Source organism: Euprymna scolopes, chromosome 21 (assembly GCF_053919585.1).
Source record: "Euprymna scolopes isolate OS-2025 chromosome 21, ASM5391958v1, whole genome shotgun sequence".
NCBI classification, from domain to species: domain Eukaryota; kingdom Metazoa; phylum Mollusca; class Cephalopoda; order Sepiida; family Sepiolidae; genus Euprymna; species Euprymna scolopes.
The window spans coordinates 100,856,970-100,871,906 of NC_136502.1; the positions used below are offsets into that span (position 1 = coordinate 100,856,970).

Here is a 14,937-nt window from a genome sequence, read left to right on the forward strand (position 1 = left end):
TATAAAATTTCAATACTGCAGACTAAATATTCGGAGTGTTAATTTTCGCAGACACCTCGACAGTCACTAATATATATATATATATATATATATATATATATATATATATATACACACTAGCAGACCGCCCGGCATTGCCCGGTCGTAAAATATGCTTAAATATGATATTTTTATTAATGCAGCTTTCGTATTTATATTATATTGGACCCAATATATAGTAATGATTTAAAAGTTAGACGTGTGTGTCACACCGAAACTCTAAACCAAAACGTTTAGTTTACTTTTTCCTTTGACGTTAATACTTGAGCTATGAAGACATGTTTGCTGCAAGGCTAAAAATTAAAACTGTAATAATAGCTATTACATTACGCATGCATATTCGTAATGTCGTCGTTCGACCTTCATCTGACCAATTCCATTGGTTTACTTTTGTACCGATTTTCCCTGACTAAAACCTAAATATACTTTCGTATGGGTTCGAATACCCTATATATTAAGTTTCATGTCTGTAGACGAAAAACTTAGTTTAGTATGTAAAATTTAGCACGTATGTGTGTGTGTGTGTGTATATATATATATATATATATATATATATATAAGTATAATCTCCCGACCAGCGGTAATCGTTACACCGTGTACTGATTATTCCTCCAAAGGGTGAAACCAGTGCCTGTAGGTATTGAAAAATAATTATAGTAAGAATTATATATATATATATATATATATATATATATATATATATACTAGCTATATTCGGCCACACGTTGCTGTGGTTCCATTTGTTTAAATAGAACCCCCAAAGACGATGTTTTATGTTCTCAATACTTTTGGATGCATAATATATTGGAAATACCAGGCGCTGTATCCGTACAGATGTGGTGATCCGTATACACACCCAGTTATAAAAAACCCCATAAAATCACAGAATCATCTCTGGAGCTTTGAATTGCTCAACGTTTCACCTACACCTGACATAGAATGACTCGAGTCAGTACTAATTTAACCATCATGCTGGAGATAGAAATGCCTGTGTAGAACTAAGGATTGAACTTTAAAATCATTTAGGATGCAAGGAAACAATCCGATCCATATTTTTCTTTAAAAATGGCAGCAAATTGAACAAGAATTATACACGTTTTTTATTTTTTGCATTCATATTAACATGTATACTGTGCGCTTGTCGATCCGTGTACACATCCACCCATTAGTAAAAAAAAATTGTCACGTCAGGTTTGGAGCTTAAAATTTGTCAGCGTTTCACCTACGCCTATTGACATAGCATATTTGAATAAATTAATACAAAGTTAACGAAGACGTTTTAAAATGTTAGAACGATTAAATAAGTTACCATTTGCAACGGAAGAATACAGCAAAATCACGTTGACATTAGTTCTTGTTAAATCACCAAAGATAAGCAACATTGAGCCTGGTCAGTAGCAGATGGGTGACCAATTTCAGAATACCAGGCGCTGTATGTAGGATGTCTACACCACTCTGCAAGAACTGCAAACGTCTAACATCTCCCCTAATGGTAGATATACATGCGATTGGGGATCGCTTGTGAATTTCATACTCCCATGGATCACCCTCCTTCAAAGGAAGCTGGTAAAACCCGATTTGGGTTAGTGTCCTAGTTTTATTTGCAGCAGAATAACACCATGAAATTGTTGATTTAATGTTGCAAATAGATTGGATTAATGGCGAAAATAATTTAGAACTTGTGAGTGACGTCATCTTGTTGTATTTATACGTCAAAAGATATGTTGAAAGATCTTATCACATTTATATTGACCAACTTGTAGAACATTCTGCGGGAACTATCGACAGCGATGGTCGGCAGATAGCAGAATCTGCGCGGAATTTTCGACTGGATTGATTGATAGTGCTTCGTGTTAATGTAGATGTGCTTATTTAGAATAAGTAATTTTTTGTGTGTGTGTGTGAACCTATTAAAACCAGTTACATAAGATGAAAGAATTAATTCTAGACAAGGTGGATATTATTGATTGGTTTCGCAATTCCCATAAACCAGAAGCGAATAATACATGTTGGACGAATTAAAAATCGATAATGGCTTAGTGTAACGGAATTGATAATGACATTTTCTGGACAAGGTAATCGATTAAAAAAAAAAAGCCATTACCTTGCGACAGTCATGTGCCAATGCGCAAAAGATAAATATTAAAATCTAGAAATTAGAATTAAAAACCGATGTATGTATGGAAACTTAAAATAACTTTAGACAAACAAAAAGATTTGGCAAAAAGTGGGAGGAGGCTAATAGGGCGATAAATTAATGGGTCAGTTCTTTCGCCAGAATTCTTGAATACTGGTACCACAGAAGCAGTTTTCCAACAGCTCGGAAAGCAAGATTCATTAAGGCATTTGTTGTAGAGTTTGGAGAGAACTGGAGCTACTTCGGCTGAGCACTTTTTTAATAGCATAGCTGGGATGAGGTCGGGTCCACATGCTTTGGAAGTGTCAAGGTTTTTTATGATAGCATGCACCTAAGCAGGGGTGATTATCAGATCGTCTAGCGTGGCGTCTGTCCGCATAGGAAATTGAGGTAGGGGGTGGTTTAGAGGGTCCAGTGGTGAGTTTGAGGCAAACCGACTGGCAAGCATGTTAGCCTTCTCGGTTGCTGAGCAAAGAACCTCGTGAAACGTATAAATTGAATGTATGTCGTATAGCCAGTGGAAGTGAGAGGATGATATCGACGTATAAAGTCATGGTATAAGAGATGTTATCACTAGGGCCATGACAACAGTATATTTTCCTTGTTTTGATTCTCAGGTATATATGCATTGATATCTTGGGTTTTTATGTAAAGTGATGTGGTTCTCGGGTGATTGCCTAAATGTGTGGGATATATACTCGAGTCAAAACAATGAAAAGAATCTGCTGTTGTCATAGCCCTAGTTATCACACGGGGATATGTTACAGTTCGTATTTACATAAAAGTATCATAGTTTATAAGAAGAATATATAGATACTTCATGCCTTTTCTTTATCCGGAGTTTTTCTTTCACTGCTGGGCTTTGTGATGAAACATGCAACGACCAACACCATTACCAATTGAGACACCTGTTTTTTTTTTTTTTTTTTTTTTTGAAACTACAGAACACTTTATATTAAAATATAAATTTATTTCGGCTGTCTCAATGAGTCTGCATACGTGTCTACATGCTTGTTCTTTCAACCCCACTTCCTGGATTTTAAAAGCTCGTCTGTTCACTTTCGTGACCAAACTCAAACTCTTCAATTCAATCTTCCTCACCTCTTGACCTGTCAGTTCCTTTACATCATCAAAAGTACGTTTCCTAACGTGTGACCCGTCACGCATGCAACTGTTGAAGGTTATTTTGTTTATTTTTAACTTAACTAATTTATGTCAACATTAATAATTTCCAATATAAACTATTTTAACTAGATAGCTATAACGATGTATGTATCGATAACTATTACGATGTATGTATAGATAGCTATTACGATGCCTAGCTAGATTTTAACAATGTTATCTAACATGAGAAAAAACGAATGCACACACATCTAAGACAATGTCAGAAACCTTAAACAACCTCTAACCGGCAGTGGAATAAGGCCGTAAAGTAATGATAATATTTAATGCTACTGAGCTTCTTTCCTTTATTTACAAGAAACCTCAACCATGGATCGTCATGACTAATAACTAGGGCTGTGACAACAGAATATTCTTTTCATTCTTTTGACTCGAGTATATATCCGACGCTGTAAGACAATCAACCGAGAACTACATCCGTCTACATAAAAAACATAAGATATTAACGAATATACACTCAAGAGCCAAAACAATGAAAAGAATATGCTGTTGTCACAGCCCTACTAATAACACCCTGCCTAACAGCTCATCCTTCATGTCCTTGCAAAGAACGTGGGTTCTCACTACCATGCTAGAAAATTACTTGAGAGTTTTCTGTATTTCAACAAAACTACCATACTCCCCATGCATGGAGTGTTATCACACTTGCACTGGTGGACCCACCACTACTCTCTATACTAAGAGAGGGACAGTCTAATATTATTTTTAATCTAATAGGCCCCGCACTATCGACCAAGCTCTAACCTCTGCCATATCGCCGCCATGTTATATCCCTGTGCCTATTTTACCAGTACTTTAATGGAATGTGCTCTGAACTCTTGTATCCTCCCAACGTACATGCCCCGGACAAACTTGTCTAGCAACAAAATCCAACCCTTACAGTTCCCTAGATGTCGGAAAATCTTCAACTGTAACAGCTTCTTCCTTTGGATTGCTAGGCTTTGGGGTTCTTTTTCTGTTTCCCTGACTAAAATGTCGACGTTTAAATGTGATGTAAACAAGCATCTTGCAAGTCTCCTCACATAGTGCCCTGTAAACATGATCCCAAATAGTATCCCTTTCAAGTCAAATTTAAATAGCATCTCTTTAAGTCGGGCACAATGTGTTTTGTTTATGGAGGGGGGGTTAATTTTTTTTGTTTGTTTTTCTGATCTTTTCTATAATCTGATGAGTAGATATCATTGTATCATGGTTACCTTAACCAATCCTGGGTCATTAAATCAGAATATGTAAGATTTGTAAGTTCATCTTTGGTATGAGGACACACAGAAATACTTTATATATATATATATATATATATATATATATATATATATATATATATATATATATATAATTATAGAAAATATCCTGCAAAGTTGTTTACTAAACATAACTCTACTGTTAGCATCAAATCGTTTTATTTTGTTCCGCCATTAAATGAAAACTATCATCCTCTGTCCCCATCTCCAATTTCAGATGGTCATTCGGGGTTATTCTGTGGGAAATTACATCACTTGGAAGTTGCCCTTATCCAGGTTGCAGTGGAATTGAACTATATAACTGCTTGGAGCAAGGATACCGCCTTTCTCGACCAGACCGCTGCGATGAAAATATGTAAGTTCCTGGCCACTTTTTTTTTTTTTTACGCCTTATGTCTTGAACTGTCACATTTTTTCCCCTCTCAACCTCAAAGACCCCTGCCAATGTTTCTATTTTTGCTGTTCTCTCTTCTATCCTATTTCAGGTGGTCCTGGATATGACCTTGAAAGATATCCAGTGGTGAGACCCCATTGTGGAGTTTTCCCTTAGTTACTATTGCTTCCAGGTCCACTTTGCCCGAATAATACCTTTTAAGGCATCTGGTGCTACCAAATCCGACTGTTTGAAGATACTGGCTTTCTGAACAAAAATGTACTAAATGCCAGTTTTTTTGTTTCCTTTTCTTTTGCAAAACTCAATCATGCTCTGCAAAGTCCAAAACAAAACAATTTTCTTCTACAAAACAACCAAAACAAACACCATGAATTTGAAGATATAAACATGAAGCGTAAAAACTGTTTTCAAAATTTAGTCGGCATTAAATAACCTGAAAAGGGTTGATGTGTCGTAAACCTTTTCAGGTAAAATTAACAAAGATAGGAAACATTCATGTGTTTACTAAAACAAACAATTCATCTAAAAAAAAAATGGAAGACAAAGTTCATTTTTGTTTAGCTGAAATCACGTGATGTTCTCTACCATCGAATCGAGGCTTTTTAAAAACATTTTTTAAAAATTTAATCCAAGATATTTTTTTCAAATATCCCGAACAATGACTCTTTTGATGGATGTAGTTCCAATCGATGACAATTTAGATGAACAAAATTACTTTGCAAATTTGGTCGTTAGCTAAACGAATCGGTTCTATTCAATTTTATTCAACACTTAGATGACCAAACGCTTAAACAAAAAACAGCTAACAAATCAATAGTCCGAAAGCCAATTGTATAACTGAGAAAGTTCAATCAATCCAGCAGGATTCTGCTCCTGCGCAAAAGATCAAGGCGACTCTGACGTTTCTGTTCAATGTTCTTTCTCATCAAATTCCATCTGTGTTTGTTTACAATATCACGTCAGCTGATATTTGGGTTTGACGATGAATGCTCTGGAAAAGTCACTTCTAATTAATGTTTAGTTTACAAATATGAAAACAAATATGATTTGTGGAAATATTAAATGCTACCTCTTCCTTCATTGCCAGATTTCTGGCTGCTCTCATCACCCGAATGAACCACGTGACTTTGGGTGAATGATTGAGGTCAAGACCAACAGACATGACCACAGTAACAAATATACTATTAGAACGTAAAATGTACACATTTTAAAATCACAAACATTGGAGAAGTGTACCAAAAGCAAAGCGTCACCAAATGATACAATACTTAAAAAGGCGAAACTTTTCGAACTTCTCTAAAAAAAAAAACAAATAAGCAAAAATCAGGCAACAAATGTATAAATCTAAAGCCAACTGTATAATAAACACAATGCAGAATTAGATAAAATGAACATTTTACATATATTATCACATCGCCATTAAATGACCCTATAATGCTTAATATGTTGTAAGGCCGAAATAATCAAATTCCCGAGAAATGAATAAGAAAAACGGCCCGGTTTCAAATTTTATTCGAATCAAACAATAAATGGATTCATGTTTCAAATTTCCTTAATTATGCTGAAGCATGTTTTAAAACATGTCGGTCTACTGAAAAATGAAAACTTCCAATAATTCGTATCATGAAATTTGAATCTTTCATATTATTGCTCAATGTTTCGGTCAATGTAACCTCCTAGGGGGATTTGATAACTATTCTGTATTTTCATCTAACAAGAAACCATAAAAACTGAATTTAACTTAAAAAAATTTTTTATATAAAAAAATGGTTCTGTAAAGTGCCAGAGTACATAAACATCGCATTCATTTTAGTTTCGCGTCTCTATTCTTTTTGTCTCTGTTTTGTTTCCTGTCTTGATGCTCTTATCTCATTTACGACTATTTCTCCAGGAATTGATTTGGACCATCTTTTATAATCATCTGTACGTTGTCTTTGTTTGCCCCACCCCCGTTATATAACATTTTCCCTTTACTATATCTAGTTTGCCCTGCGTTGACTCCCCCCCTTTCCCATCTTGACATTTGAGCTGTTCGCATTATTTATTTATTTTTTTACGAAGTAAATGGCAATGTTGTTGATTATAAGAGTACTTTTGTTTTTCTCAGGTATTTCATTATGATGACGTGTTGGGACGCGGACCCAAACCTCCGACCTGACTTTCCATCACTACGGCACTCGATAGAACAACTCATGACTAACGGTAACCAATATCTTGAACTTGAATCAATCGACCAACCACAGTCCAGTGGAATAATCATCACAACGACATGCGATGAAACGTAAGAATTAATTCGATGCTTTTGTTAGTTCAGATAATCTTTGGTTTTGGTAATGCTACTCGATGCCAAGCAGTGTGCCCACACATGGGTGGCTCCCGACAAATCGCCGACTCTCAACATTGTGTCGTGGATTTTTGTTCAACTGTTCTTATGGCCGGATCGTCATTTTCTCGCTGGCTACTGTCGATAGGAACACACCTAGGTCCTCACATAAAAGAATAAAGTACAGCAAACAGGAAAAACAGACATCAATGTTTCACATATTTTTGACGGTTGGATTTGGGAGTGTGTGTCTTCTCCCCGTTCTATCGATGTTACGTTCGTCTGTCAGTCGCAATTCGTCTGTCTCTGTTTCTCAGTCAGCTCTAAAAACTGTCTATACGTGTTGCTATCAACTTCCATCCGTCGCAACCGGCAGCTTGATGTCAACTGTCTTCTCTGCGTCGGTATCTGAAGTCGCCCCCCACCCCCCGGCCACCCGGGAGCTGTTCTTCCCTTGTAATCTGTTCTGTAGGCTTCTATTGTCATTGTCAAATCTAAAACGCTCGATCTAAAAATACCTATAGATTCATTGTTTCCTGCTTTCTATTTATTGCCCCCCCTCAGTACTTCATGACTCGTAGGTCATCTTCATAGTATCACAGCAGGAGGATAGATCAGATATTCTCCAAACCTCCACTACTTAAATGATACAAAGACATTAAACCTGAAAATCTATTCCATCAAAGAGGAATTAAATAAAATCTTCAAGTTCTGCTGCTAAAAGATCAAGCTGTCTGAAGATATCGGTTTCCTGACTCAAATGCATCATACATTTTTTTCTCTTTGCAAAACTTAATCATGTCCTGCAAAACCAAAAACAACAATCACGTTCCTCTTTCTTTCGTTTCCTTATTCCCAGTTGGTAGGAAACTAGAATAAGCCAACTGCCTAGTAAAATTTCCTCAATGGGGCCACCTGCTGGGCGTGTGTAGCGATCCATGATTCTTTATTATGGAATACTGGTTGGTCCTTACCTGAGCTAGATGGGCAGTCAGTGCGGCTCAATCTGTCTAATCGGTTGGTTCCAACAAGCCTTGGCATATTTGCTCTCTTTATTTCTCTTTACAATATAAGGTGCCAGTATAGAACTACTGGGCTGTGCTTACAGAACTATTCCGAACTTATGTACACTGTGTTTACTGAAAGTCCATCTCGGCCAGTCACAAACCGAGATCACGCCCCTGTCCGACCACATTTTCAGGATAAATTGCAGTACAGAGCCATTTTTTCGTCAGTCGAGAGAAAGACTCTCCGTCTGCAGTTTCACCAGACTCCCCGAAAACAAAAGTACCCATCCGTATACCGTAGCAGTCCCGTCAAAGCTTGGCAGAAACTGAGTGTTCGTCCATGGAATCGATTGAAAACTCTGGACACGAACTCAAAATGGCGTAAGTCGATTCAATTCCGCAAAAGATATTCGGTGTTTCATGAATTAGCAACTGATGGAAATAAATAAATAAATAAATAAACGAACGAAGGAACGGTGCTTCAACTCGAAACAGAAAGATATCGCCCCGACATTGAGAAAAAGTGAAAGGAAAATTAAATTAAACAGGGAAACAGAAAAATAGCACCTGACATTAAAGTTTGTTTACGATAACGTTGGTACACATTTTACTTTCACTTTTTCTTGTTTGAATTGCATATTGATCTGAATTGCTGGCATTGCTTTTAAATACTTTTGAGATTCAAACTACCGCTTGCCCTTTGTTACGACAGCAAGTATGGCTTCTGTTTCCTTTTTTTTTCTATATTCCTCTTGCTGTTAATTCCTTTTAATTGACGACTTATCGACCCGTTGGGGAATCTATTCCATTTTCATAGTGAGGTTTGGAAACCGCTGTAACATTTCTTTTTCTTTTTTTTTTTTTTACTTGTAACGTTGCGCGGCTTGCTGTCCGTTTGAGATCACGGGCCCGTCACTCATTGGAGTTGCAAATAAGGACTATAGTATGTATGTGAATGTAAACCTGACCTTATATTTCTACGACCTAATGTATATTGCATTTCTACGACCTAATGTATATTGCATTTCTACGACCTAATGTATATTGCATTTCTACGACCTAATGTATATTGCATTTCTACGACCTAATGTATATTGCATTTCTACGACCTAATGTATATTGCATTTCTACGACCTAATGTATATTGCATTTCTACGACCTAATGTATATTGCATTTCTACAACCTAATGTATATTGCATTTCTACAACCTAATGTATATTGCATTTCTACAACCTAATGTATATTGCATTTCTACAACCTAATGTATATTGCATTTCTACAACCTAATGTATATTGCATTTCTACAACCTAATGTATATTGCACTTCTACAACCTAATGTATATTGCACTTCTACAACCTAATGTATATTGCACTTCTACAACCTAATGTATATTGCACTTCTACAACCTAATGTATATTGCACTTCTACAACCTAATGTATATTGCACTTCTACAACCTAATGTATATTGCACTTCTACAACCTAATGTATATTGCACTTCTACAACCTAATGTATATTGCACTTCTACAACCTAATGTATATTGCACTTCTACAACCTAATGTATATTGCACTTCTACAACCTAATGTATATTGCACTTCTACAACCTAATGTATATTGCACTTCTACAACCTAATGTATATTGCACTTCTACAACCTAATGTATATTGCACTTCTACAACCTAATGTATATTGCACTTCTACAACCTAATGTATATTGCATTTCTTGCATTTTGGTAATTAAAAAAATTATTAAACATTTTTTTCATGCTCTATTTTGAAGTAAATTTATTTTCTTCACTCAAAGTATTTTTCACTGCTTCATAGTGAACTAGATAAAACATGACTCATTGGTTCACCCATTGAGATCATGCTAGATGGTTTGAATTGGAATGGGGACGACTTTGCAAGTTAATTAAATATAAAATAGATATCAAACACAAATTTTATATTATCTTTATCAGCATATATTGTAAACGTAAAATTGTGTGTACGGAACGGTCTCTATCAAACTATCACTTGTTAGTCTAAACTTGATATATGGGTAATTCGAATCTGTGGAACAAATTAGATTTGTTTTTTAGCCGAAAAAATATCTACGGGATCCAATTTGAAAAATGGAACAACGTATGCGTAAATATACATTTGCAGGTTTATTTTGTAAAGTTTTCGTATACATCAACCCTTAGGTCATATCGTGGCAAGTATCACTAGGAAGCTGAATGTTTTGGTTTCAATTCTAGTTGATGGCACTCAAGTCATATTTATTTTAATTTTTGAAATCACTACTACGACGGGCGTGCAATAATTAATACCCCTGACCCACTTCCAGTTGTATGATCTAGCAGAAATTTCGCATGTGCAATGATTTATATATCTACGGGTTATCTGGCGAATTACAGCTCTGAACTAACTGTGGTTTCTGTTTTACAGGTGTTTGAACTGAGTCAGGTGTGAAATGGAGCCTGTTGAATGTCGAGCAGTGATCCGGTTTTTGTATTTGAAAGGACGCACATCACAGGAGACTTTTGATGAAATGAAAGAAACTTATGGTGGTAATGCCCCATCATATGACCTTGTAAAACGCTGACATCGTGAATTCAAACATGGCTGGAAGTCTATGGAAACAGCTCCCAGACCTGGTCACCCCCTTCTGCCATTGATGAGGCATCTGTCCGTCAAGATGAGGCTGCCATTTTGGAAGATCGGCGCATTACTATTCGCCAAATAGCCCAAGATGTCAAGATTAGTACAGGGTCTGTGGAAACTATCATTCATGACGATTTGCATATGCATAAGGTGTCTGCCAGATGGGTTCCCAGGTTGCTCACACCATTCCAGAAGCGAGAACGCGTTGAGTGCTCGAGGATGAATTTGGAGATATGCCAAGAAGATAAGTCAGTTTTTCAAAAGACTGATTACACAAGATGAAACCTGAGTCCATCACTATGATCCAGAGATCAAAGCCCAGTCAATGCAGTGGAAACACTTGGACTCACCACCTCCAAAGAAGACAAGAGTGCAGCCCTCAGCTGGCAAGGTCACATGCTCACTCTTCTGGGACCAGGACGGAGTAGCGATGACAGATTTCCTGGCAAAGGGTACCATAATTACAGGAGCCTATTATGCTTCATTTTTGAGGAAATTAAGGGAAGCTATCAAAATCAAGAGGCGGGGCAAGATCAGCAAAGGTACCTTCCTCCTGCAGGACAGGCTCCGGTCCACAACTCGCATGTCGCCAAATCAGAAGCACGGGCGTATAATTATGAAATCCTTCCCCATCCTCCCTACTTTCCTGACCTTGTACCCTCTAACTTTCACCTCTTCCCAGCCATGAAGTTGTTTTTGAAAGGAAAGCGTTTCCCAGATGATGCAGCCTTGATTTCTGAAGTCACGTCGTGGTTGGAGGACCAAGCTGGGGTGTTCTACAAAAACGGTCTCCAGAGCTGCATCAAACAATGGGAGAAATGCATAACTCTGGGTGGTTTCTATGTAGAGAAAGACTAATAACTGTGCCAAGTTTCGTTGCTCTCGTGCTATGGGAAGTGGGTCAGGGGCATTACTTATTGCACGCCCCTAGTGTATAATGGTACAATGTGATAATCAATAGTGGTTCTATACGAAAGCTACATAAATTAAAATATATTTAAGCGTATTTTACAACAGGGTAACGCCGGGAAGTCTACTTATATATGTGTGTGTGTGTGTATGTGTGTGTTAAATAGTATTACTGATTATGGTGACATTCCATTTGTATATAATACACTAACTTTTTAATATCTCCTTTATTACGAGAGTTACAGTATTGACAGTAATAGATATTTAATAAGAGGCTGTAAGACCTGCAGTTAGTGAAAGATAGAAATTTAGTAATAAATAGGTCACTTGATAAGTTAATGGCAAATTACGATAAAGAAAACATTTGTTTTTCTTTTGCCAACCTAACTCAATCGTAAAATTCTTATGGAGAAAAATGTTGATTAACTATGTTTATGCCTAAATCTATATCGCTATAAAAGTGAGAATGAGTGTGAGGACACTCCTCAACCTATATATTCAACAGATGTTTGATCTACAGACTTGAAATTTGGTATATAGGGTATTCAGACATGTTGAAACGGTTTTTAATCGGTTTTCATCTGAAAAATGGCAGCTAGGGTGTTAAAATTGGAAAAAATTGGTACGTGGGCCTCATCGGATTTCTGGTTTTCAACTGTTTCAGGAATGCGCATGCGTTAATCTTTCATGATAGATTGCTCACATGAAGAATACGTAGGTTTGAAAACAGTTTTTAAAGATCGTCAAACTTAACGAATGGTAATCATGCTTGACTCGCTGTCTTTAGGTATTGGTTTCGATCTCCACGGGGTCATCGGATTTTTATGTTTGTCAACTATTTTACGAATGCGCATACACGAATGGTTCACATGACAGATGACGCATGTAAAGAATAAGGTTTGATAATACTTTTTAAAGTCGTGTCAAGCTGGCCTAATGGTTACCATACTTGACCCACTCTCTAGGTTTTGGTTTTGATTGTATCTCAGCTGGAGTAATTTTTTTTTTCTTTACAAGAAGTCAACTCTTTTGAAAAAACACAATACTCGCATGAACATGTCTCAGTTTTTGTGTGAATTTAAATATGTATTCATGCGTATTTACGACCGGGCAACCTGCTTGTATTGAAGGCCATATTTGTTTTATTTATTTTTTTCATATTTAATAATCGTCAGCAGCTGAATTAAAAAGTAATTTAAATATTTCACTTTTTACAGTTTATCGACACCGGGGAGTGAAACGCCAAGGTTAAGCCGATCGCGCAGAAACAGCAGAACACCTGATGGCTATTTGATTCCCGATTCCAGCCGTTTCTGCCAGGATCAGAACAGCCATGCTTTAATGACCACACAAAATTCTAATCGTCTAACCATTCCGTTGTCGCCCCGATATGTAATGTCTCCTCCAAATGCGTGGAGCCCCTCAAAGCAAGATTGCTCTGACGCTGGTCAACTTCGCGTGTCTGTCCCCAAGAGAAACGATGACGAAGAGGAAGCTTACGATTCTGGTTGCGGGGGAGAAGGTGGCAGTTCTGCAAGTACCTCTCCAGCATTATTGGTATCTCCACTCAGGGATTGCGGACTCCAGTTCCGTTTCGCGTCACCCAAGTCGCTGGCAGTTCCAAACGCTTCGGAAACTTCGAATCAGTATCTCCAGGCGTCTCCAAGACGTGATTAAATTTTTAGAAATCGGCAAATTGTTAAATAACAAAGCATAAAACAATTAACTTGTAAAATACAACTTATATGTTGTCGCATGCGTATAAAAAGATTCTTACGTTCTCCAACAGAAGTAACAATTACGTACAATTTTTTTTTTTTTTTTTTTTTTTTTTTTTTTACAATTAAAATAACGTATCACTTGAACATGGATAATAAGAGAGGATTCGTATTATTTGTACTGTTCGGATGACAGTTCTTGCTTGTTGTTCTCGCAACATTTCAGCCGATGTAACCTTCGATCTTCCTCCATTGTATCTTCACAATGGGTGTTATTAGTGAAAACAAAAACATTGAAGATTCACCTAAAGAAGGCCAGAGACTACATCGGCCAAAACGTGAGAATAACCAAGATGAGAACAGTAGTCCGAAAAATAAAGATAATATAAATTATCAATCCTCATTCTCCTCTCCCCCCCCCCAAAAAAAAAAATTCAGAAAGAGTGTATTAGTTTTACTAATTGTCTTCTAAGTTACGTTAGAATCGAAATTAAACAACGATAATGCTGCTTGTCCGAAACAAAGAACAAATTTCTTCTGTTTATACAGTAAAAATTGACAAGATTGTAACCCTCCACCCGATTTTAAAGTTTACATCCTAAACGGCTATTCGCTTTTGAACAAGTGACTTATTCAAGTCAATAGTTCAGAATAGAATGTCTTGGGCGAGGAGTTACGTTTCCGGTTGGCAAATTTAATTCTATAAATAGAATTTTGTTTTCTGGATATTTTACAAACATTAAAAAAAAAAGTTAATCTATTAAGTTACTCCTTTTGATAAATATTACTTAAAAAAAAAAAGAAAAAAAAGAAACCATTTATTTAAGAATAATTTAAGATCGTTTCGGAGCAGTAATGCTTTCATGTGTTTAGCGTATACATGGCTTTATCATGTATCGGATATATGAAATACAAGAATTTGTTGAAGAAATTATCGATACTCAATACTGTATCGTTTTTTCATGTAAAGAAAATGTTACGGTACTTAACATTTTTGTTATCCTTCCTCTGTATATACATATATTCACCCCCACCCAAATCGTAAATACATTTTAAACAGAAGATACAAAGATGGTTAACCTTTTTTCGTTTTTGCTAAAAAAAAAAAAGAAAAAAAAAAAAATTGAAGAAAATCACTTTATAGAAAAATGAAAAATACAAATTTAAATTTATCGATAGTTTTAATTTATGTAAACCAAATATAAAAATTAATATGAAGTTTAAGGGAGATAACTGAGCTATTACCATATTCTGAATATAAAGACCTTAATATTTTAGTTATTTTAAAGTATTATAAATCATAATTGATATTTTCGAAGATCTAAATTTTTATATA

General features: G+C 36.2%; 1 protein-coding gene across 1 annotated transcript in view; it reads left to right on the forward strand.

Annotated features, from left to right (window-relative positions):
• Positions 1 to 13,716, forward strand: part of LOC145242630 (uncharacterized) — a 173,765-nt gene extending 160,049 nt beyond the window's left edge. The window contains exons 19-21 of the mRNA XM_080105749.1: positions 4,817 to 4,954; positions 7,101 to 7,274; positions 13,101 to 13,716. Coding sequence (XP_079961875.1) covers positions 4,817 to 4,954; positions 7,101 to 7,274; positions 13,101 to 13,560 — 772 coding nt within the window. The 3' untranslated portion in view covers positions 13,561 to 13,716. The remainder of the gene's footprint in view (positions 1 to 4,816; positions 4,955 to 7,100; positions 7,275 to 13,100) is intronic.
• Positions 13,717 to 14,937: the final 1,221 nt, after the last annotated feature.